This window comes from Gymnoscopelus braueri, assembly GCF_963280865.1.
Source record: "Gymnoscopelus braueri genome assembly, chromosome: 9".
In the NCBI taxonomy this organism is placed as follows: Eukaryota; Metazoa; Chordata; class Actinopteri; order Myctophiformes; family Myctophidae; genus Gymnoscopelus; species Gymnoscopelus braueri.
In genome coordinates, this window is record NC_137610.1 from 37611535 (window position 1) to 37638277 (window position 26743).

Below are 26743 nucleotides of genomic sequence, written 5' to 3' on the forward strand. Positions count from 1 at the left end.
TTTTTTATAAACTACCAGTACCAATATTCAGAGTAATTTGGTAGTGCTATGTGGCAGCTCACAATCAGTCCACAATATCAATATCATGTGTAGTCCATTCACACATTATCCTGATGTTGGTTAGGATATCAATCCGGGAGAACCAAGTCAGCATTTCACAAACAGCCATGTAAGACAATACCATGGCCAATCACTCCAAGCCATGTTTCAGTTTAAAACATCCAGTTTATAATCCAAGCAGAAGGAAAAGGCAGTCTATCCCACGTGGCTCCATTGCAGGTAAGCATTCAGGGTTACAAATGATTTCATCCTCAAACCAGAGGACGCAGTTCCCAGGTGTATCTGTAGATTAGCTGTCTCAGGTGGGGTGCCTTCCTCCAGATCAGCTGACTGAAGGGCTCTGAGCTCAGGTGAGGCTGTGGGGAGATGGTTGCTGCACGGCAGGCTGAATGAACAATTTGGCTGTGGGACAAGGGACTTTTGCACCAGCCAGGAGAGGAGGGTAACTGGGTGGGAGGGATAGGAGATGGGGATGGTGGAAGCTGGGAGAGAGAAAAGAGAGAGACAAAAGCAAGAAAGGGGTGGAAGGGAAGATGTGAAGAGAAGACAGAGATGTTAGGGGAGAAAGGTGCAAGGAGAATGAGAGGGCAGGAGAAATACAGGTGGAGACATATTAGAGGTTTGAAAGGAAGGGAGGGAGTATGGGAGGACGACAAAGTTATGAGAAGTAAGGGAGGTAGGGAGAGGTGGAGTGATGGGGAGCAAGAGGAGGAGGTAAAGAATGAGCAAAGGATGAAAGTGTAGGAAATGGCAGACGAGTGAACAGGTGAAGAGAAGGTAAGGTTCTTTATGACCATAGTATACCGCTCCGCTACCACTCGAAACTGTGATCGAGTCATCATTCATCTCCCAACAGCCTCTCTGGCTGCGCTAATGTGAGTCATGATGTGTTCAATGAGATGACTCAGAGTCAAAGCCCAGGAGAGCTGCAGAGATGGCAGGTTTCTCAGTCAAAGTCAATGGAGCAGAAATCCTCTGTTACTCTGACTGTTTAAAACGAAACGAGCTGCTCTTGTCAGTAGTGGTCAAGCTCCACTCTCACAAGCTGGGACACCAACATTATACTGTATCAGAATCAGCTTTATTTCTGAAGATAACATCCTCAGAAATGTATATACCTGGCCATAACTCTTACTTTACACTGTACTGTTGTTCTATGATAGGGATCAACGTCTGACTAAATTAAGGCGATGACATGGCACATTTAGATGAGTGAAGTGAATTTGTAGCATGAAACAGATCTAAGAATTTGCCACAAGAGGGCTCCCTTATTGCCTCAATTCATGGGTATAGTTACAACAATATACTCTTTTACAGACCTCATTACATATTTGTAGGAAGTGATGCAGCTGGGAAAATTCCAGTTTAAGCACTTACAGTATAAGTGAAGGGAGCCACAGAGGGTGCATTGAAGGATCCTTCAACATTTTTACAATAATGATATACAGTATATATACAGTATATATTACTAAATTTAAAAGAAAGCCCTTCTGATATAAATTATTTGACAGCTTCTGGGACTGAAATCTAGCCTGGGACCAGGCGAATCTGCCAGTGCAAAAAAAAAAAGAAGCCCTGGCAGTGATATAGTCTGGCTACGTGAGGCTAACTGAAATCAGCCATTGCTGAGCACCAGCCTATACTGTACAACAGCAGTATTTAACCATAAAAGAACTGCAATGTATTTCCATCTACAGTATACACACCTCACTGCCTCCTGATCAAGGTATGAATGAAGGACCTGCCTTCCTCGAGGTGTGATGTTAGTCTGTCAGATCACAATAAACCCTTGTACAAAAGGCCACCAGACTAGACCAGCCCAGCCAGGGGCCAGCTTGGAGCCATGGCAGAGATGCCATGGAAAGTCAAACAGGCTGACGTTTTCTTTGGCGATGCCACAAGCCATCATCAAAAGGAATTCGGAGGTGTTGCTGTCTGCTAACGGTCAGTGTCTGCCTGCCTTGAGGAAATAAAAAAAAACGACCACGTGGAGCACATGCCAGAAGGCGTGCACATGCGCGCACACACACACAAACACACACACACACACACACACACACACACACACACACACACACACACACACACACACACACACACACACACACACACACACACACACACACACACACACACACACACACACACAAAGACGCAGACAAAAATGGATACCCACTGGCATAAATACATGTGTATGCACAAATTAATACCTTTCTCTTCTTTTAATCATTACTAATACATGTAACTTGTTTACACCCAAATCCCACGCCTTTATCTTAGCTATTTTAAAGTAAAAAAAAGAAAGAATGGCTGTTGCAGAGCTCCTACCTTAGCCTTCTGCTTTAAAGTAATTAGCAGACGAATTCTCACCTACACACACAGGTTCTGTTTCAGGCAGGGACAAAAAATATTTTCTTCACCTCACATTCTATTCACACTTGCCACATACACAAACGGGCACACTAGCTCTCTGTCCCACATTTTCCTGACTTTTCTTAGCCTTGTTTTTTCAGTAATTGATTTTATAACTTTCCATTTTCTTTCTCTGACACACACACACACACACCCCCACACACACACACACACACACACACACACACACACACACACACACACACACACACACACACACACACACACACACACACACACACACACACACACACACACACACACACACACACACACACACACACACACACACACACCTCATCATCTTTGTTTAAGAGATATGTAGTATTGTCCTTACCATCCTGATCCTGTGGAGCCCTCCGTCTCCCCCTCAGGAGTCCCCCAGATCTCCGTCCGTGGGTCCGTCCTTCTGTCCCTCTGTCAGTCTGTCCAGCTGTGTGTCCGTCCGTCAACCTGGCGTCCGACCCACTCCACTCCACTCCACAGCACAGCGCAGTCCTTGTTCTGCCATTCCCCTCCCTCCCTCTCACACTACATCTTTATTCCGGCTTGCTTGCTTAATTCAGGAGATCCCTCGGTCTGCAGATTCAGCGACGGCGGCTGAACCAACTACCCACCCTCCTCCTTCCCCCCTGCTCCTCCACTCCTCTGACTCGACTGCCTGCCCCCACTTGCTCCTTCTCTTCTCTCCTCCCTCTCTCCCTCTGTCTAGTCCCTCTATCTCCCGGGGCTGTCCGAGGGCATGTATGTACCCCCCCCCTCCCCTCCCCACCCTTCAACCTGTCGTCCTCAGCCAGCTACTGATGCTGTAGCAGACCTGTACATGGGAGAGTGGAGCCGGGCAGATGTTCCGGTCCCTGCCTTGGGTTGTCTGTGGATCGGTCCCCTCAGCTGTGGAGTCCATGCCGGCTCTGGGCTCCCTAGCTCCCAACGGGCTGGACCGGGCCGCCGAGCCCCGGGCCAAAAAAAAAGATAAGAAAAGAAAAGAGGATGAAGGTCGAAGGCCAAATCTCTGTCTCGGCCACCCCTCAGTCTCCTCCCGCCCGCCTCGATTTCATCCTCGGCCTCCAAGTGCTCTTCCTCCTGTTCTGTCTGCTCCTCCTTTCTGTGCCCTGTGCTGCAGTGCCAGTGTCTATCTGCATCTCTTTGCAGTGCTGCCCAGGAGGTGGCACTTTCTCTCCTCTCTCTCACTCTGTCTCACTCTGTCCTGGCTGGGTGACTTTGGTGTGTCGCCTGGCAGACTCACACCAATTTGTTTCTCCTCCACTCTACACCAGGACCCTTTTCCCACCTCCTATACCCCTCTCCTCTCTCCTCCTTGCCTGTCCTCTACCCCCCTCCTCCTCCCTGGCTGCCCTAGCTATAGCTTGCTGTCCCGCTGCAGTGCAGCCAGCAGCCTCCAACAAGACTCAGGACTGTTTTAGCAGAGCCCCCCTCTCCTCTCCTCTCCTCCACTGCGCCTTACTCAAAGCATCCTTTATAGGCTTATTTATCCATCCACCCTCCCTATTCCATTCCCCTCCTCTCTGCTCTGCGCTCTCCTGTGCCCCACACTGCTGACAGCTTGCAGGTTCCACAGACACAGCCTGAAGGGCTGAGAAAACTGCAGTAAGCCTCTGATAATCGATGGCTGAAGCAAAACACCACACATTTCACTTCAATCACATAATAACATCGAAATACCAGGGACAATGCTTTCATGACAAAATGTAAACTGTTGTTACACTAATCAAGACTGTCATGCCTCCCCCAGAGTCCTATTGCTTTTTGGCTGCTCTGTTTTAGCTGTTGCAGGTGATTTGCAGACAGAGTTGGGGCGGGGCATGCGGATGGTGGCTTACACCTGATTGGCTGCTAGTGAGCTATAAACGCTATAATCTGGAAGCAGTTTCCCTCCGATCTTCGACCTATTTGAGTTGCTGTATACATTTGTTTGTGATTAATGCACCCATGCCCATTCAGTACAACATTCCAATTCTCTTCTCACTCAACCATGCACTCCAAACGCTGCAGACCTCCACATCCAATGGTTATATTTGTTAAGAGCTTATTTGTTCGGGCCTTTACCTCTGTGTGGTCTCACATGCTTGTCACTTACATGAACAAGACCACTTTAACCACTTTTCAAGCTGGCGTCCCTATTTTGGGCAAGTCATTATGGTGAAAATTGTCAAAATACGTGGAAATAGCGGATCCACTGATCCACTGTAGATATTATATTATCTACAGTGGACTAGTGGATCTGCTATTTCCACCTATTTTAGCTGTTTGTCGTACAAGGAAGTATACTGGACGCGCGCAGCGCGCGCACGCACGCACGCACGCACGCACACACACACACACACACACACACACACACACACACACACACACACACACACACACACACACACACACACACACACACACACACACACACACACACACACACACACACACACACACACACACACACACACGCTAGGCTAGTGCATACTCTCAACAAAGAAGTTCACTGCCTCTCATTTACAAACATACATTAGTGCCCTTTCTCTCCCTCTTTTGCTTTTTCTCTTCATCTCTATCGTTCCAGCTGTCTGGCTGTGAACCATGGCAAAGCCATAATTACAATAATAGCTTTCTCATGGCATTGGCAGAGGGACTGGAGCTTTAAGTAAGTAAGTAAGTAGCCTTGGGAACCAACAGTTCCAGAGCCATGTGGCCCATAAGTCAGGAGCCTATCTCCTGTTTCGGTAGCACGAGGCAGCTTCATGTACAAATAAACCCCCTGGACATGACACTAGTATGTCACAGGGACTTGCCTGAGTGCTGAGTGCCAAGGAGGCATTGGGTGTCATCTTTAGTTTGGTATGACTCTGCCAGGGATTGACTGACCTCCCACTCTCAGTCCGGACACTCTAACCACAAGGCCAATGTGGACTGGGACTACTGGGGCTTTAGTCCATACTTTTGTTCCTTGTGTGAATACTTTGTATGTGTGGCAAAACAATCTGCAGCCACTGTACCATTTGACAAGCCTTCCAGCAGCAGTAATGCAATCTATCCTCTGGCTGATGGCAAGATTAGAACTAATGGTTATGTCCGAGTCATAGTGAAAGGGTTATGTCTGAGTCATAGTGATGTTGCGATGGCCCGCCAGCTGGCCCGCCCGCCCCCAACCCATTAGCCAATTTCAATATAGGATATAAATTGCATTTGCAATTAACTTGCGAATAAAGTAACCCTATTTAGCAAATGTGGGTTTCGAGGTCAAGTTTGAAAATCACTGCCATAGAAACTGCTATTCAGTTTCAAGTAATGTCAGAAATGTTGCCAGAAAAAGTATTGTGATTCAAATTTGTAGTGTAGTTTTCTGGAGACAGCAGGGATCAGACCATAGTTATACATAAAGATACTATACTCATAACAATAAATAACAGGTGAGTATGCTGCAGCTTCTTGATTCCAGAATATTGAGATTGTAAAAACATAGGCCAAGGATGAACAACATGCTCATGTCAATGTTCGTAACAAGACTGGCAATTACACAGGCTAGTACACATGATTACAAAGTAAGGCTTTAACTTTGAGTGTATGAATTAATTGTTCCACAAGAGGGGCACCTTGACAAAAATGCTGATCCCTTTATTCTCTGCTCTATTCCATTAATGTTCAGCTGTGCCTTTATGTGACAGTGTGTGTGTGTGTGTGTGTGTGTGTGTGTGTGTGTGTGTGTGTGTGTGTGTGTGTGTGTGTGTGTGTGTGTGTGTGTGTGTGTGTGTGTGTGTGTGTGTGTGTGTGTGTGCGCGTGCGTGTGCGTGTGCATGTGTGTATTTAATGGCAAAAAGCAAAGGTTAAATCAAGTAGAACCTAGCAACAAACATAACCCAATGTGCTTAGGGGACAACAATTTGTTCAAACATCACATAAAAAAACAAAAACTACTCAGGGGACAAATAATGCTAACATTAATAATTTCTCAACTAATACTCATATAAAATATGTCCTTGCCTGGAGGCACAAATAGCATCTTGACCTTGACAATAATTAGCACACTGCAAGCTCACAGCATTAAGTCTATCCTGGTTGTCAAGACTGTTGAAATGCTGTGCTACTACAGTAGGAACTTCAGGTCCCTAGGGGATCCAACATTCTTCTTGTTTACATATTACTCCAGGCTATATGTATAAAACATAAATAACAAACACCAGAGGACATTGCATCTATATACTGTATCACGTAACAATAATACTCCTCAATAGTGTACATATTGTAACAGCCTATTGTTCCATCTTTTGACCTTAATTTCACCACATTCCTTAGGGACCTAGAAATTGGTGCACACAAGACTATGTACAATAAAAGTAGTTCATCTACAGTATAGCCAGCTATAAAAAAATACTGACAATCTGGACACAAGCTTCAGTTAGTATAATTTCTGAGCCAAAGTAATAACAGTATGGAGCACAGTATTTCCACGGTTCAATTACTTGAGAGCTATTGTGCTTTGCTATGTTTCCAAATAAGGCGTTTAGTCCTCGACAAAATGTTGTGCATTTAAAGAATTGCCCATGGCAACTGAAAGCTTTGGACACCAAAAAACACCATAAAAGGAATGTTTTGAGTTGTTGTAGTAGATCCAATTCACTTCAAGAATGAATGAGATAACCACTTGAAAGTGCACCTCTGCTATGACTGCAATTTAGGATTTAGTGAGATGTCAAAATATCATGCAGGCAGAAATGCACACACTCAGGTGACGCCAAAGTTCACATCACGTACTGTAGGGGTGCAACAGTTAATTGAACTAATCGATTTAATCAATTATAAATCGATAAGCGATAATTTAATAATAACTAATTCATAATCGATCCCTATTTTGGGCACGCAGGCGAAAAGTTTCAAGAAATGTCAAAAACGTTCTTGATTTATTTTGTGTGTGTGAAATAGACGATCTACAAGGGGCTATTTTCATTAGTTTTGCATGACACTGTTGTGCGACAAAGTATAAAATAGTAATTGTCTCCGCCAGGCCGAAAGGCATGGCGAGAGAGTATGTTTTCGCCCCTGTCCGTCCGTCCGTCCGTGTGTCCTGTCTGTGTGTTAGCAGCTAATCTCTGGCACCGTTGGCCCGGTCGCTCCGAAACTGTGCACACACACTCCCTGGATGCCAATTCAGAACCTCTGCCCCAATGTTTTCACATGGGCCTGTTATAGCGCCACCAGGAGGCCGATTTGTGCAAAACCCTTTTTTTTTACATTACTCCTACAGATTTTATCCAAACGTCATGCAAATCGGTACACAGTATCTCTATAGTCATGTGATCAACACAAATCTGTCCGATTTCCCATATTCCATCCTCATTGCCTATGGTTGGCTTCCAAAGTTTGCAGGTTTGGTCCGTTTTGAACAAAAAGCCTCAAACTATGCACGCAGCTTGCGATTTCCGTGAATTTTCACACGCACATTCCCACTAGGCCGAGGAAGAAATGCCACCCTTTTCACATTGGCCTGTTATAGCGCCACCAGCAGGTCTAATTTAGCAAAACACATTTTTGGAACAAAATGCCTCAAATCATGAATGCAGTGTCTGACTGCCGTGAAAGACCTAAGAATAAATGGCACCCTTTTCACATTGGCCTATTATAGCGCCACCAGGAGGCCACAATAACGTACCTGACCTGGCGGAGACCTGTGCTCCGAGGAGCACTTTTTCTAGTTACTGATGATTTGGATATTTCTTAACCATGGCTGGTTGGTACTGTTACGAAGATCTCTGCATTATGTGTGATTGTTCTGTTCTCTCAAGAGGGATGAGTTAGAACAAAAGGTGTGACTGGAAGTGTCACATAAGCCCACTCTGTACTCGTGTGAATTTTCACACATGCACAAGCGTTTTTTTTACACACATACATTATTTTTGTGTGGCTCTGTAGGAGGCTAGCCATCTATAAGAGGGTATATGGGTATATGTAATGGTCCAGGGTCTAGCTGGACCATTACATAGACAATTTCTTTCACATATGTTTTATCTTTTTAATACTTAACTTAGATTTTATAATGGAAGTAAATGGGGCTCAGATCAGGCTGAAACCTTGGCCAAATTTGGAGTTTGGAGTTATATGTCAAAATATCATGCAGGCAGAAATGCACACACTCAGGTGACGCCAAAGTTCACATCACGTACTGTAGGGGTGCAACAGTTAATTGAACTAATCGATTTAATCGATTATAAATCGATAAGTGATAATTTAATAACTAATTCATAATCGATCCCTATTTTGGGCACGCAGGCGAAAAGTTTCAAGAAATGTCAAAAACGTTCTTGATTTATTTTGTGTGTGTGTGAAATAGACGATCTACAAGGGGCTATTTTCATTAGTTTTGCATGACACTGTTGTGCGACAAAGTATAAAATAGTAATTACTGATGATTTGGATATTTCTTAACCATGGCTGGTTGGTACTGTTACGAAGATCTCTGCATTATGTGTGATTGTTGTTTGGAGAGAAACGCTAAACCAACCAGGGGCCTGTTTCACGAAACCTAGATTGGGGAATAAACCAGGATTTATCAGCTATCCTGGATTAATTTATCCAGAATCAGCCATGAATCGGTTTCATGAAAGCAATGCCACATTAGTTGCCATGGACATTTTGCTGTGAAGTTAGCCTGGTCCAGACCGCTAACAGCCAGGTTAACTAATCATAATGCCTTTACTGTTCATTAAGCAGTCAATCTGATCACAAACCAATGAGTTTTTCCACACTTATTCAATTCTTATGTGTTTATGTTGCCTTATTGTTATTAGTCTGCATTAAAGGAGGAGTTCACCCAAAAAAATACTTATTTCCTATCAAATACACACCCCATGAAGCCTTGATTTCATGGTTTTATTTTTGTTTATGTGGCATTCCTAAGACAATAATTTGATGACCGTGTGTATTTCCGGTAGGAGACACAAATAATCTACTTTGTGTCTCCTACCGGATACATTAGCCGGTATGAGACGGGAATCAAATTATTAGCTTAGGAATGCGACAAAAACAAAAAAGAATCCATGGATTCAAGGCTTCATAGGGTGTGCAATTGAAAATAAGTGATGTTTTGGGTGAACTCCTCCTTTAAAACATCATATAGGTACACTTTGCCATTAAGCCTACTTCATTATACATCAAATAATGAAAATATATACGCTGTACAACCTCATCATGAGACATGACAGCTTGTGAGCTTGTAGATCGGCCATTAAAAAAACCTTTTGAAGAATAAAAAAAAATGCTATCAAACATTGTGACCATTATAATTTTTTATACTAATTATTTGTGAAGTCAGACTATGATAGACCATAGTTTACTGCTTATGGCTGATCTATTTTGCTAGGCCTAGGCCTATTTGTGGAATAAATAACTGCATGCCACAATCACTAGAGAATACGCACAGGAATATCAATTAATGAGTCATTATACCAGTGAGATTTGAATTTTCGCTGCCGAGTTGTGGATTAGCTCCAGTCAGATTATTTCCTGGACTATGGAAAGAATATCGATCTATCCTGAGGAGTTATTGGATTACTTTTGTTCGTTTGGATTTATTTATGAACATGTAGACACAAATGGATGTGTGCGTGTACAGTAAGTACAATAGGCTATTGAGCGGGTACTTTGGGGGTACTTTAAACATTCAGTCTATCTACTATTGCGAGTATTCTCTCTTTTATTACAGTAGCAGTATTTCTTTTAGAAGCTTATTTCCTCGTAAGTGCTTCTTCTCCATTTCAGGATCAGTAAATCTGTGCTCGACCTCATGGTCTACTGGGGAAGACGTGAACGCGCATTCAGCCTGGCTTGACAAAGTCTGGCTCGACAAAGTCGCTCCTTCTCAGCCTGGCTTGGCGTTGGTGGAACGGAATAAACCAGGCTGTACTGAGCAGACTTTGTCAAACCTGGATTTAGCTTAAATCCAGGATTATTTTGTTCTGCCTTCGTGAAACAGGCCCCCGGTTAAACAAAGGTGCGATTTAACAGATGGAAAGTTTAGTGATGGTGCCCCAAGAGAGGTCTAAATCTGCCATTGTGATGGAAGACCGTGCCGTTTATGCCCTTGGGCCACAGTGACACCTTGACCCAGTGAAGGGGGAGACGTCTAGACTGCAAACACCGATGAAATCCTTACTGTTTGCCTCCTTATGTTCACACATGGGAACGAGGGAGACAGCCTTTTTTTGTGTGTGTGTGTATAGAGGGTCGTGCCTCATACACAGTTAACATATCACTCAATGGTGGGCTGCTTCTGTTCTCTCAAGAGGGATGAGTTAGAACAAAAGATGTGACTGGAAGTGTCACATAAGCCCACTCTGTACTCGTGTGAATTTTCACACATGCACAAGCGTTTTTTTACACACATACATTAATTTTGTGTGGCTCTGTAGGAGGCTAGCCATCTATAAGAGGGTATATGGGTATATGTAATGGTCCAGGGTCTAGCTGGACCATTACATAGACAATTTCTTTCACATACGTTTTATCTTTTTGGGCGGTGAAACCGCCCCTATAAGTGAGATTTGGAAAAATGTACATTTTCCTGCACTGTGATCTGGGCCCAGGAAATTAGTAGAATTATCCTGCGCTGTGATTGGCCAATCACAGTCTATTCAGGACTGTGATTGGCCAGTGTCACATGACACATGTGCATAGCCCTATATAAGCAACCATAACTTGAAAAAAACCAAAAATTGGTTTTTTTCAAGTTATGGTTTCGTCCATCATAAAGAGTGTTTCAATAAATGTATTTATCTTTTGTACATGATTGGTTGACTCCATTCAGTATTGTGATTAGCTAGCAAGACACCGCCCACTTCACACAGGGTGTGATTTTTAATACTTAACTTAGATTTTATAATGGAAGTAAATGGGGCTCAGATCAGGCTGAAACCTTGGCCAAATTTGGAGTTTGGAGTTATATGTCATAGATATGCCAGATACGTACAGCAACTGACAATTAAAATCACAGGCTGACCACATTAAGTCCAATATCCACATGGGAGCTACGTCATTATTGGGCCCCGTCTTGTCTTATTGTTCTCAGGCAAACTAGTAAAAATAACTAATAGATGCAACAGTAAGACACTCGTCGAGATTAAAACCATTTATTGCAATGATATTGCATATTTCGTATCATATTTGGAACAATCTGTGCAAGCATGACCGACTCTGAAATCATAACCCCCCCCCCCCCCCCCCCGCAGCAGAGCCTAAAGATACACAGTTGTTACATGGAACTTATAATAGACATATGAACTCCTCAGTGCATAATCTAAAGATTCTCAGATATTAAAAGAACATGGTAATGGTACAATACAACCTGCATTGAATGGCAGGCTGACATAGAAGAGCTACATGTTACTACAGGAGGAGGCTGTGGAGGGAGTTTGTTCACTGTCTGTTTAAATAGACCACGTAGTTGAACCTTTAGGAACGTGAGTGTATGAGAGCGGAGGGTGTGTGACCTTGAGACCAGCTCAACTTCTGTGCCTGCCTGAACTACAGCGATGCTCCATTTGTTCTCTATGGCAGAACCACAATTTTCTTCTCCAACTTCTGCTGGGGGAAGATGAACTTCTTCATGATATCATCAAGCTCCTCCAATGCCAGCTGAGCGTGGAGCACTGTGACGTCATCGCGGTCCGACCGCACCACCCACTTCAGCGCTCGGTATAGGTCCAACAGAACATCACTAAGAACCTGAAGGAGAAAGACCGGTGTGTAATTAGATAGTTTCTAACATCTAACATCATCATGACAGCGTGGTTGCAGAGGTCTAAAATGGTTACTCCCCTGTCCACCCTAGTCCAGTCCTAGTCAAAGGACTGGACTGGACACACCAAAGGGAGTGAAATTGGGGGGAAAGGAAATTGGGCTTAAGACTGAAGGAAATAGGAGATAGTATCCGAGTCCTTATGGTTTAGCTCTGTAGCTCTTTTCTGGTCTGAGACTGATCAACTGTGAAAACCTGTTCTCCTTCTGCTTTAAGTCCTGAATTTGTCTGTCCTAGCCTATGCTCTTCAACTTCAACTTTGTCGAACAACTATGTCACTGGATGAACATTTTCAACTGAAGAACTTGACGCCATGTGACACGGTTGGGCGACTAGTACAACTACGTATAGATTAGCCCAGTGCTTTCTCACTCCTCATTACAACTTAGGCCCACTCAACTGCACTTTGTTTCAAGTCTAGGCTAAGGGCATGTCTCCCCAGGCTGTCTGTTCTCATATCATGAGTGTCATTAGATGTTTGCAGCTGGTGTGGTGGTACACCTGTCCAGCTGTTAGCCTAATGACAGGCCCTGGACTGGGCTGGGAAAGGCCACCTTCCAGCCACTGATCAACTCATTATGACATCACTGGCTACTGAAGAGCTAAGTCACACTCAAGTCTCAGTCAGGACCAGAAATGGGTCACCAAATATGAGTGATATTGTGTTTCAATTGTCTTCCCACCCCCCCTATCATCATCAGTTTAGTCCATACTTGAAATTGTAGGGAAACAGAAATGTTTTGAAGTTTATTATCACCTTTAACATTGTTAATTTGGTCTTGGAGGACCTAGCCAGTAATCCTAGAATGGAACTACTTTCAGGGGTCTGATAAATCCAAGCCAAAGGACCACGGTTGTCTTGGCCTCGACTCTGCAGGACTATCTAAAAACAACACTGGAATCCAGATGCCAACAATGAGCACAGACTTTCCACTGCTAACGTAACGGTTAAAAGTGACATGAGGCGTGTGAGACACCAAGAGAGAACATGGTTTTGTGTCTAAAACACAGTGTTTGGAGTGACCCTCTTTCCTGTGCTTGGTGAGAAGCAGCCAGAGAAGTCTATTATCATGGCGATAATGACTAAAGGGAACGAGGGACTAGATTACAGGACATGTGTACATGTGTAACAACAGCCTCTTAACGTTAAAAACAGACCCTACTGCCCCAAATACAAACTTGTATTTATTTTGGACAACCTGGTTTCTACATTAAAAGTGTACCAGAAAGATAACGGCATGGGGTGTGAGGCCATTTCCAAGTTTGAAGAAAGAGCTCTGCCAACTTATATTTGACGTTGTTTTCCATCTTGACTTCTGATGGCCTCGACATTCTGAAACCACGGTAACGAAGGAATGTCCTCACAGACCCCGCTGAACTTTTGGCCTTGTGTCTTTGTTGATATAACACACACAGATGCGTTTAAGCACGACACTCCAGGGTGTCCCCAGCTAAATGACTGATATACACATTCTCTTAGATTGTGGTCCCAGAGATAAAAATCATATCAAATGGGGTCCGTGGCCTAATGCATATCAAACTAGGGGTCCTTGAAATGAAAAAGGTTGAGAATCACTGACACTACTTCTTCGTCGTTGGAAATCACATTTAAATTACATCATCACAATAAGTGATGTTGTAAATCACAGCTCTCCAAAACAATTCAATGTTCAGCACTTAATTTAACACTTTCTTCCAAAAGGTCCTTTTGACGAATAATAATAAGGTCATGTACTGTATATGTATTTTTTTGTCAATGAAAATAAATAAATAAATTGAAACAAAAGATTAGAGCTTTCTCTCCTGGTGGAAAATTCCGACAACAGTTGCTAGACTGACATGAACCAGTGACATTGGCAGTTATTTAACATTCAGTGTTATATATGAGCGTAGGTCAGAGCTTTGTTATGTTGGAAAAGAAGACAAACATCTTCAGAATGGTAAGGTTGTGAATCATACAGTGTCACTTAAAAACCCACTGAACCTAACCCTCTACCCCTGGCATAGTCAAAGGGAAAATTCCCAGCAAGCACTGTAGATATAAACCATACATTTAAAATAGAAAGTTACATAATATTTATCTGCTGTGTGTTTGTATGTGCACGTGTGCTTGTACTAGCACAATTTTGCACTACTTTGAAAAATTGACATTGTGAGGACACTTTTTGACAACCTCACAAGAAAAAATATGTTTTGAAGTTAGGCTTACAATTGGGAAAAGATTCAGAATGGGGTTAGGCTTAGGCATTTATAGGTTACGTTTAGGGGTAAGGGTGGGAGTAATACATGATTTATACTCAATTAGTTTCGGATCTAAAAGCTCACAATGCGTTGTGTTGTGATATGTATGTTGTGAGCTTGTTGACTTTACGGTTAGGGTTAAATAAAAATAAATAAATCATAAAATGTTGATGTCCTCACAAGAATAGTGAATATTAGAATAGTGTGTGTGTGTGTGTGTGTGTGTGTGTGTGTGTGTGTGTGTGTGTGTGTGTGTGTGTGTGTGTGTGTGTGTGTGTGTGTACCTGTGTGGTTTTGTCACTAAGGCCTCGGAGGAGCATGGTGATAACGTGGACGGCAGCTCTCCTCACCTCGGCTTCCTTCTCGGTCTTGATCAGCGCAGTCAGACAGCCGCTCAGCTGAGGATGACACACATTGTCTTCTTCAAATCAGACCAATTCAACCAGATTAACCACATGAACCCTAGCCTCCTTATTCTGGGCTTTTTGTCCAGAGGAAGATGGCCTGGTAAAGGTGAGGCTCATAATTTGTGACGTCCAAGGTCAGGTGCAGGGGGTGACTCAGCCTGCCTCATCATCAGTGACCTTTATCCTTTATCTGAGAAGCTGAGCTGGATATCAAACCTACAGCTAAACGGGAGACAACATTTCTACCACTGAGACTAAGATGGAAAGCCCGCTTTGCAGTGCTGGAAAAAGTACTCAAATGTTTTACTTAAGTAAAAGTATCAATACTGCTATATAGAAGTACTCTGTTACAAGTAAAAGTCTGGAAATCAAAATTTACTTGAGTAAAAGTACAAAAATGTACTTACAGTACTAAAATACTAAAATGTTTGAAAATAGCAGATCTACAAGATCACAACGCGACGCGTTGTGATCTTGTAGATCTGCTATTTTCAAATAGCCTAGGTATAAAATAGGGCTGAATTGGTTAATGTATGTTTTATAATGTCATAATTTATATCTGAAAAGTAACTAGTAACTAAAGTTTTCAAATAATTGTAGTGGAGTAAAAGTACAATATTTGCCTCTAAGATGTAGTGGAGTAAAAGTACTGAGAATGGGAAATACTCCAGTAAAGTAAAAATGTCTCAAAATTGTACTTAAGTACAGTACTTGAGTAAATGTACTTAGTTACTTTACACCACTGGGCAGGGGAGATATTGCACTTTGAGTTTCAGGTAATGCCTCTTGTCTACCATTAGGTGTCCTACCCAAACACAGGAGGAGAGCTCCCAGACCGCCTCCAACCACTACAGAGCTTAGTTATATTGCATTAACATACTCTACCATACATATGGGTCAAAATAACGTTTCATTCACTAAAACAATATCTAAATCGATTTCAAAACTGATAGGCAACAATATCAAAATATGTCAAGTCAAAATATGGGGTAACAGGGTTCTACGATACAATTTGTGTTTAGTGCTTATCAATAACCTGGAGGCAAAGCACAGCTTGCACGTGACACATGCACAGACATGCAGCAAAAACGTGAGTGACAGTATGCTGAGGTCAGTTCTACCACTGTACTGGATCGATTGATGTATTGATATTTAAGTAAACATGTTCCCTTGACCGCTCGTTTTCTCTCTCTCACACACACACACACACACACACGCACATGGATACATGGATACATGGTCAGGGTGAGTGGCTGTTACAGAAAGCAGCTTCATGAATAAGCATTCTGTTCCAACAGACTGACAGTGCTGCTTATTCATGACACCAAGCTTCAGCAAGCCCGTACGTGCACGGACACACACACACACACACACACACCATCTTTATTTAAGCCTCTGACCACTGCAGCAGCCCGCATATCTGCTCTCACACAAATACATGCACATTAATCTCTTGCACTCTCCCTCCCTCCCTCCCTCCCTCCCTCACACATTCTGCCAACTAAGACCAAGAAAGGTGGGAGGACATCATAGCCGCTCCTCTCTGTACCATTCCTATACACTAAAGTGTATATATGAATGTATGTATGTATATGTATGTACCACGCGCACACACACATGTATGTATGTACGTATGTATGTATACACACAGAGGCGGCGCATGCGCTGGGAAAACAAGGCAATTGCCCAGGGCGCAAAGTCCCTAGGGGCACACACACACACATTCTGAAAAATCCTGAGACACATAATGATAACCCCTAAACCGTAACTACTTAAACCCTATATACTTTGTTGACCGAGGCACTTTACTGTCCCAATAATGTGACAGATATTGTCATGCGACATGGCTCAGAGAAACATACATCTTAACAATAAATAATAGTAATGATTATAATAAAACAATTAAATAAGTGCATAAATTAATATGGAAAGTGCATTTACGCTTAATGTTAATGTTGATGTTTATTTATTTTTTATGTCAAAGGCAGTCGGAACAAAAGTAGTTAGATATACAGGTATATACTGTTTTAACTGGTGTTAAAGCTGCACTCACTTGTGTAGTTGTTGGAAAACGTACCAATATTCACCATCACCTAATACAGTATGTCTCCACCCAATATTTCTATTCAACGATTAATTGATACTGAGGCAAAGGGTCCATGACTGAAATGCAGTACAACCGGCGCCATTTAAACGGCCTCCTCTCCCTTTGTCCTGCCATTAAATGGGTAAGTAGATGGTGAATGTGACGGCAACTGTTTGCTGCAATTGAGTGAACCAGTAATAATAGTAGTGTTCCCCCCTCACCTCCTGAGCTAGGGGTCCGAGGGCATAGTCCAGCCTCTGACACAGTTCTCCCAGGTTAGACAGACAGCTGGCTCGAACCGTCTGGTCCCTGTCCCTAGTCCCCTGCAGGAACACTCCAATCAGTGGCCGTCCCAGATGTGGTGTCAGCTCACCTGGAAGAGGACGAGAACCGAGGAAAGCGTGAGAAGAGGTAGAGGTTGGTGGCACTAAAAGCTGTTGCACGGAGATGTTCACAAGTCGCTGTTGAGTGGCTGGGCATCCATGTGGAAATCAACCTCACAAAGTGTCACAGCTCGACACATTGTGCACTTACAGTATAGTTTGTCTATTTTTGGTGCGACGCTGGCGTGCAACCAAGTATAAATTGGGGTTATCATTCCAGTGTACGTTTTTAGCACAGCGATCAGCTGAAGTGTCAAAATGGTAAGCTGTATACCTCAATAACTAATCAATATCGGTACATTTTGTGGAGAAAACATTGTAACTGTGGTTGATTTCAACCACAGTTACTGACAATAACTATAAATCTGTTAAAAACATCAACGTATACCTACCTATATGTAGATAATTTGCATTTAACACTATATAGAAGAGGAAAGCCAGATGAGGGGCACTGTGGTGGTTTTCCCAGGTGTGCGTGTGTGTGTGTGTGTGTGTGTGTGTGCGAGTCTGTCCTCGTTCAGGTGTGACTTGCCTAGCCAAGCATTCAGCTGAGCAGTTCTTTTCCGGGAAATGCTGAGTCAGGGTGCAGTCACACCGAATCTTAATTCTGCCTATGCGGGCGGATTGCCAATGCTTTACAATGGGAACGGAGCGTTTTTTGGGGGGAAATCCTTGAATGGCAACAAACCGCTCAGTTCCCATTGAAAAGCATTGGCAAAATCCGTCAGCATATGCAGAACCAAAGTTCGGTATGACTGCACCCTCCGGCAGGTTTACTAAAACAGCCAACACCCATCTCCACAACTCTAAACTACATGTAGGTTTAAAGAGTCTTCATGTCTCAGAAAGAGGGGGGGGGGGGGGGGGGGGGGGTCGTGAGAAAGACTAATAAGATAGACTAAAGACTGAGAGAGCGCACTACTGCTGTGCCAGCATCTACCCCAACCAAGCACCAAGGGAATGGAGCCAATAGCATCCATGGAGAGTGCCTCGCACTGTAATAGTAGTAGTGGCAGTGGCGATGGGTGGCAGCACTGGGGAAGAGCTGTTGGCCCCATGAGGCCAGGCTCAGCCTAGGTCCTTACAGCTGGTTATTTTGGCCAGTCCCAAAAACACACAAACACACCCACACAATCACAAATAGGCAGACAGAAAGAGGACACATACAGACATACACAGAGAGAAACACACAGACAAAAGAAAGCAAATGCACACACAGCTATGACATTCAGAACTATTCAACTTGTCCTAGATCCAACCTTTCAGGGTGCCAACGTTCTCTCTAAGATGCTGACACAAACATGCAACAAACAAATACATACACAGTCAGACACAAAGGCAGACACAAAGGCAAAGACATTCACTTCAGCTGTCCCCCCAAATGCATACGTATGCACTCAAATTCTTATTATTTGCAAACTATACAGTAGCTGTGCTGAGGAGAGAAAAAATGCTCCCAAAATATGGATTTTATTTAGCCAACATAACGCCAGCATTACTTTTGATCCTCATTTGATGCCTAAGACCCTGTAGTTTTCTGTGCATCTCTGCAAGTAGAATCAGCCAGCTACTGGGAGAAAATCAACTGGGCCGAGCCAATCTTCAATTAAACATTGATTGAACCATCAAATTCAATTAAGGGTACGTTCCCAGTTACAAATGGCAGCCTGGCAAGAAACAAACTTGGCCACTTTTGGGGTGAGGACTGGGGTGCAGGGAGAGGGGACCGGAGAACAGTCACAGGGTGGGGACAAACACAGCCTCACTGCTCTGTTTCTCTGGCTGACTGGCTGGCTGAAGGTCTTTCCAATCGCTCAACAGGGTTATAAACCCCTTGATTGTCTGAGGGAAGTGGTACGATGGCAATCTGGCAGACTGTATAAGCGGGGCGGGTAAAAAAAAGCCAAAACAGGGAGATCTATCAGGGATCGGTTTCAATACACTGAGTCTCTTCTAAACGGAGTGCTAAGCAGAAAACAAGCATGCATTGTGGCTTTTGTGGCATGGTGGTAACCGACTAATTGCTACCGACACTAAGCTAAGTAACACAGACAAACATGCATGTAAACCATATAATGGACATATACATGAACAGGCACATTCACTTTTACATTATGTGTCTTTAACAAACAGCCCATTCATAGGAGGTCCATTCATTCAAACTATCCCGTCTACGTTCTTGTTGACTGCGTGGGTTGTGGCTATATGTGGATGTACTTTTTCTTTATGATAACCATAAAGAAGTCTGAGGAAGAGCCTGTGTTGCTCGAAACATCACTGATCAAATCCAGTTAATGGGGGCTATCTGGTGTGCGGAATGGCTCCTTCTACTCTAATCTACATATTTGTCTTTGTATTGATACAGCTCACATTGTAATGGACAATGGAATGTGCATGTATTTTTGCTATCTAATCATTCACAGTAACACATTCTTCTGCAGACACAAATACTCCATCAACTGTTAAACTTAGCCAGCTAACCAGCCAACGAATTCCTCATGTGCTCAATGAGATGGTGGCAGGGAAGTGACTATGACTGTCATATTAATTGATGAGGAAGGGGTGTCGATTAGCCTGGCATTGGCCAGACTGATAACGTGGATTGACTCTCACATTCCTCCCCGGTATCAGTCTGGACTTCAGCCCATGGGGAGCAAGTATGAGAAATCAGAAAAAGATGTTGATGCTTTTCACTGTTGTACGGAGTACGGACAGCAGTTGAAACGCAGTCACTAATTGGCCCGGTCATTTTTTGAGTCCCGGGCCCGGCGAACCTTGGCTGCATGCATGTCACTCCCTGACTCTCTCTCCCTATTTCCTACACTGTTGACTATCAATAACGGGGGAAAAAGCGTGGAAAGAAAAAAAGAAAATAAAAAAAAGTTCATGGTTGATTATGTTGATGCTTAAGATATCTGTGGTGAAGTGTTGATGGTGTTGACAAAGAGAATACTTCATTTGCACAGATCATCACATTTATTTTGTGTATTTTATCCTGTTAGCAGATGTTTAATTTTGGGAGAGCTTGCCACAGAATTTCCAAGTGGGGGATAATAATGTTTGTGAACCATTAAACCAATCAATCACCATTTTCTGCTGGAGTAAAACTTCCTGTCAAAACATAACCGCTTCATTGGGTGGTTAGAGTATCACCCCTGGAATTAAACGGATGTCTTTTAAATGGGAGTTGTGGCTTCTGGGTGAGCTGCTCCACTTAAATCAGCTGGATGTCCCTAAAACACATTAGTTAAGTGCACTGTGTGAGAGAGGAGATTCTTGGCTTTCTATAAATAAGAAATGTAGAGCACGCATATCCACTCTGGCAATCAGGTGCAGGACAAACAGAAGATCAGCATAAAATTAATAATAGAATCCGCACACTGTTGTTTATTGCAGAGATCAACGTTTTGATTGCCATCAGGAGAAATCAGGAAGTGGGGGCGTGAACTCATATACTGTATACGTAGTATATGAGTAGAGAGAATAATACGTCAGGTGTAATTACTTACCCATTAACAATCAGAAAGTATAAAGGCCCTGACACACTGCAAGGGTCAGACGTGCGTGCTATCCAACACATTGTTTACAACGGCCGCAGCCACACTGGAAGCGTCAATTGGACGTGTCAAAACCTCTTCACACATCACACGTCTCTCAGAGTTCAGTTCTATTTTGGAGTGTCAACATGTGGCACAGACCATCCAAAATTAGCTGGAGCAATGCAGAAAGGTAACTGACTGTACTCTCTAACGCAGTGGTTTTCAAAATGTCTGTGCCCAAGGCACACCAGAGGGCAACACATCTCAAGGGACAACTCTATTCATAGCTAAAATAGCCAATCTACAAGGTCAAATGTGACGCATTGTGACATGTTGTGAGCTTGTAGATGCTGCTATTTTGGAAAATTCTTCAAAAAATAATACAATAAATACATTAAAATGTAAAATGCTAGCCTATAATGGTAATGCATAAAATAGGGATGCCAAGTTGAAAGTGGTTATATCTATTTTTAGGGAATAGAATTTTCCCCTGTATTGAGAAATGAGTGTGCACAAAGTAATGATAAATAAAAAAGGGAAAAAAGCATTACTTTTTGTAGTTGCAATAATAATAATGTGTGGTTGTCACTAAATCCCAAGGCACACCTGGACATGTCGTGGGAACCAGCGGTCTAACTGCTCTTCCACATATATATACACAACAAGGACCCCCAGGAGGACCACCACACTGGATTCTGATTGATGAGAGGCCAGGCATGATGAGAAATCTGTTTGCTTATGAGCCAAATGGTAAGATTATGTACTAAAGACCACGATGTTCCCAACCTTTTTTGAATCAGGGCCCACTTGAAAATACTTTAAGTTCATATTATCTGTATCACGTTTTATCTGTATGTCAAGATTTTTTTTAACAAATTAACAAATACAGTACATGTTCTTTCTTTTTTTCCCCTTTCAGTCATTCAGTGCCAAGTAAATAAAAAAATAATTGCCCATAGTGCCAGCGATTAGTAGTCACAGAATATTTATCTCCCGTATGATCGATCCCCTGATGGTTTCTAATCACAGAGGGTTTCACTGTGCTTCCACAAAAAGAAAAAAAAAGGTCATCGCGACCTCCCGTTCGCTTGTTATACACCATTGAAAATATCATGTCTCACCAAAAGATACATAGTAAAACACAGGAGCCGAGATACAGAATATTTCCCAAATACTTTAACCAGGAAGTGAATGGAGCAGGATCACTGGGTTCACTGGGTTCATTCCCGGGCACCGTCAACTCAGCGTATGAGTAGCACAGCGTGGGTAACGACTATAAGATGTGCGGTAATTACTGGGAGCTGGTGGCAGGTGTTGCGCTCCACCTCAGCATTCCATCTCCCAGGGGTCTAGTGCATTAAAAATGGGATAGACACCCTCGTTCTCGGCGGATACGGACAATAAGCCACTCCAACCTACTTACTGTACAGTCCTTATTTCTGTTAAATGTCCTTGCATGTCATCCTATACTAAAAACAAGATAACATTTTTGGGGGCCCTTACTTTGAGAGGGGATTACTTTTAAAGTTACAATTACACACTGATTAAGGTTAGGGTATTTATAAATAGCTGTTGTTAAATGTACTGTCCTTAAGTCACTGAAATGTTCTCACAATAACAAAAGAGAATTGTGTACTGTATGTAGAGCGGCTATTTTCGGCAAAGAAATGTAGTGTCGACTAGAGGGACAAAAGGGCCTACTAGAGAGCCCTATGGGACTCCGGTCAAGGAAGTATACAGTATAAAGGGTTATGTGTGATTAAGTCGCTGAAATGTTCTCACAATAACACATGTGTGCGCAGGGCACATAAGGGACATACATTCGGGGGGACATAAATTCGGCCGTGACATTTTGGCCAGACCGGCCCACCACAACCGGCGCGCAGATACCCTACCGCCAGGCACGCCGGAAGGGGTTAAATAGTGGGGGGACAGTGATGACGTCATGACTCTCACATTCCGTTTTGGTGTAGCTCCAAATAGCGCACACATGTAACCAAATGGACTATGGACACCTCAGACTTTAACTAAAATAAGCACTTTGATGTGTTGTTAGATGTGTTGTGTTGTTAGATGACAACTTTTTATCAGTTAAATTATTAGGGTATAGTTACCATATGTTAGCAATGAAGTTTGTGTGTTTCCCAAACTTTTTATGAAAAGTGGGGGGACACAGAGGACCGCGTGACCCCTGCTCCGTCGAGGCACATACAAACGCACATGCCCTTAACACCTTGAGTGCCAAAACCGAGATTTTATTTTTATTTTTTTCACATGGGGTGCTCTAACGCAACTTTGGGATGATCCACGGAGTCTCTAAAATGGAAAGGACGGATGTGGATCCGTGCCAAAAAAAACACTCCAATGATAACGCCTTGAGAAAAAGCTTCATATCTCCATATTTTTTTAACATGGTGGACACTTATCATGTAATTATTGGCAGAAATGTTCATTAATTGCAAAAATAGCAGATCTGTAAGGACACACCTCATCACAATGACACCAATCTGGGAACCCAGTGCCAAATGAAAAGGAAAAACAGCGCCCTCTGCTGTTTTTGACTATCTCAGTTGGCTCTGGGAGGAAGAAAACGTAGCACCCGTGCGCAAGGAAACCGGGGTTTTGGTCTGCCTTCAGCGCATCACTTCCGGTGGTGCGACTATGTTTTCATTCCCACTAACAATATTTCTACACGGAACACTAACACCACTTCTCCCAGAGAACATGGATCGTTTTGGTTATAAGCCCACTTGTTTCTATGATGAAAGAGCAAGTTAAAATGTGAATATCTTTCATATCTTTCCGTGGTTTTGTCTGCTCCACGGACGCTATTGTTAAATTAGTTTCGGTTGGTTTTGAGAGGGGAAGGATCGACGGACACTACATTTGATTGGGTAAAGCGCTGCCTGCTTCCTGATCTGAAGGCATGCCCACTTGTAGCCCAGTGCGCACACGTTATGACGAACCTCCCCGACAGATTCAAACGCAGAGCAGAATCTGTTCTTGAGAGATTACAATGACACTGACTTGTGAGATTGTAGATAGTTATTTTTGTGTGACATAATCGTATGACTAAAGTATAAAATATGGCTTAAGTGGTTAATATAAGCCTATTAGTATAGGATTATTATTGTTTGCCATACTTGGATATCTAGACATAGTTACTTGCACCATGCAGAGTTTTTCTGTTTAATGTTGGATAAGGAACAGTCCTCTGTTGTGCTCCCCAGTCACCACATCACCTTCTTCACATGCTAAACTATCCTTCTACAAGAGTCAGCCAGCCGTCCCATCAGATTAGGGCTATTTCTCTCTCTTTCTGCCAGACGCATGTCTTTATTTATGTTTCGTCACACAATGGTGTCTCGTACCGAACATAGAAGATCTACAAGCCCACAACGCGTTGAGGCAGCGACGCGTTGTGGGATTGTAGATCAGCTGTTATATGTTTGGGTGGAACTCCTGGACCAATGTAGCCAGTGATTGGGCCACTAGGCCGGTATTCAGATGATAGACAAGCCAGTGGGCCAATCATGTGATGTCTCTCAGCTCTGTGGGCCGTGCTACTGAAGGATTGGGCCTCTCCACCCAGCCCAAACATTACCGTAACTATCCTAAATGGGGTTCAAATAAATTAGGCCGCGCAACCTGGAAATGACCGTAATGATCCTTAACACATTGGGTGCCAGAGGTTTATTAAAATATTATACTTTGAGTGCCAGGACTTTTTAAACATTTTGAACCTTTTTCAAGTAGTCACAAAAGAATTTCAGTGATCACCGTCCTCACGGTGATCCCCTCATTACACACATACAGGTCTCGTACAATCGGGGGGAAAAAATTTAAAACATTCGGAAATCCATTCCATAGTTGCAGCCAGTTGAAAATAGTTAAATTAACATTGTAAAAAAAAAAAGTGCACAGGAGCCGAGATACAGGTTTTTGAAGTCATAAGTTAACCAGGAGGTGGATTGGAGTCTAAATCTTGTAGGAGTGATATTTCCTGTTGCTGTGAAGGAAAAAAAAAAAAAAAAAAAAGTATTTTTTTTTTTTTTTTTTTTCAAAAACCGTATATATACGGTTTTGGCACTCAACGTTAGTATGCGCAAAACCGTATATATACGGTTTTGGCACCCAATGTGTTAAACGGGGGGAAACATATATTTTTCTAAATATATAAATATATAAATATATAAATATAAAATATATATAATTTATATATTTATATAATTTTATATTTATATAATTATATAATTTAATTATATAATTATATAAATATAAAATTATATAAATATATAAATTATTATAATTTATTTAATCATTTGCAGACCACCGGCCCATTTATGGTCGGCCCACCGGGCATAGGCATATGCCCAGTACACCCCTGTGTGTGCGTGTGTGTGTGTGTGTGTGTGTGTGTGTGTGTGTGTGTGTGTGTGTGTGTGTGTGTGTGTGTGTGTGTGTGTGTGTGTGTGTGCATGTTGGTACGTGGATGCTCACCCATAGCTCTGCTAGCCCTCATGAGGACCTCTCCTACTTTGAGCCGTGTTTCCAGAGAGCGCTCTTTGTCAGAGGAGGGGAGGGACGGGCCATGCTGGAAGTCTTCCAGAATCTTCTGCAGGATCCTCTCAGGAAAGGAGTCGGACAGCACAGCCAGGCCTACAGGAGGACATGAGACCTGATATTCTTTCTGCTCTGCCTTCAAGTCAATTATGTGTTTCCGTTGAAGAAATATTTACAGTATATGAAAAATATGAAAATCTATCTCTAATGACCATGACATTTTTGTGAGGTCCATTAGTATCTAAATTAACTGGCAAAGAGTAATCAGGATATCTTATTTAGATCAATACCTTGAATGGCAGACAGGTACACAAACGAGTCTTCATGCTCCAGGTTTTCCAAGAAGAGCTGGATACAAAAAGAATTATCACGATGAACAAATCATCCCATTAAGCATACGTATGCCTGTTGCTTCTATTGCATTAGGAATTTACTGCTGCTGCTACAGTATATGAAAATGAACACAATATAGTGGAGCATAACCATAGCTGGGGCAGAATGCATTAAGTAGACACAGATTTCACAGATCACTCAATAGCAGGTGGAAGGTGCTGTTGAGAGGCAGAGTACATTACAGCAGCAGATGCAGTGAGTAGAATGGGAATATATAAAATGAAAATGTGAGCAGTGTGCCGCATTGGAATTGGAACAGTGACAGTTCCGAGGCTATGGTGGTATAAGGTACATGAGAGGGTCCCAGTTGATTTGCAGGCAGTTGTTGAAACGTATCTACAGTATAATGTTTCTTAGGGTAAAAGCCTTAGAAATACAGACCAAATAATTAGTCTGTGCTCAATCCAGCAATGGAGAACAGCACAGCTTTTGCACTGAAACACATTCACTACCAATATCAAAGGGAATAAACCACTCTAACCCCAGGTAGGGTGACATGGTGGAGATGCAGGGTTAAAGAGAAGAGGACGGGTGAGGCAGAAGATTAAATGAGATGGGGTGGGGGTGACAAAGATAAGCATGGATATAAAATAGTGGCTTGGATAAAAGAGCTGTGCCAAAGAAGCCAAACGACAGAGAGCTGGAGAAAATAATAAGATAACGCATAATAGGGCACATGCTGAGCATCCCCTCATCCCCCCTGGGGGCACAGGTTCAACATGCTCATTTATTAAACATACTCTAGTCACCCAAACACACATGCATACAGTCCCAGGAGACAGAGACAATGGAAAACTACCTATAGAATGCATACACACACACGCACATTGAGGAGGTGAAGACAAAGACCAACGTATAACCTC

At 42.8% G+C, this 26743-nt stretch overlaps 2 protein-coding genes across 3 annotated transcripts in view; both read right to left on the bottom strand.

The window, feature by feature from the left end:
- has3 (hyaluronan synthase 3) overlaps nucleotides 1–3023 on the bottom strand; it is a 13096-nt gene extending 10073 nt beyond the window's left edge. The window contains exon 1 of the mRNA XM_080438700.1: nucleotides 2810–3023. Coding sequence (XP_080294826.1) covers nucleotides 2810–2812 — 3 coding nt within the window. The 5' untranslated portion in view covers nucleotides 2813–3023. The remainder of the gene's footprint in view (nucleotides 1–2809) is intronic.
- An 8698-nt stretch (nucleotides 3024–11721) lies between these two features.
- The window catches only part of tango6 (transport and golgi organization 6 homolog), a 29929-nt gene continuing 14907 nt past the window's right edge, over nucleotides 11722–26743 (bottom strand). For both annotated transcript variants that reach the window (XM_080437679.1, XM_080437678.1), the window contains 5 exons: nucleotides 25778–25835; nucleotides 25425–25583; nucleotides 17224–17375; nucleotides 14794–14907; nucleotides 11722–12195 (listed from right to left, as the gene is read on the bottom strand). In XM_080437679.1, the coding sequence (XP_080293805.1) occupies nucleotides 12019–12195; nucleotides 14794–14907; nucleotides 17224–17375; nucleotides 25425–25583; nucleotides 25778–25835 (660 nt within the window). In that variant the 3' untranslated portion in view covers nucleotides 11722–12018. The remainder of the gene's footprint in view (nucleotides 12196–14793; nucleotides 14908–17223; nucleotides 17376–25424; nucleotides 25584–25777; nucleotides 25836–26743) is intronic.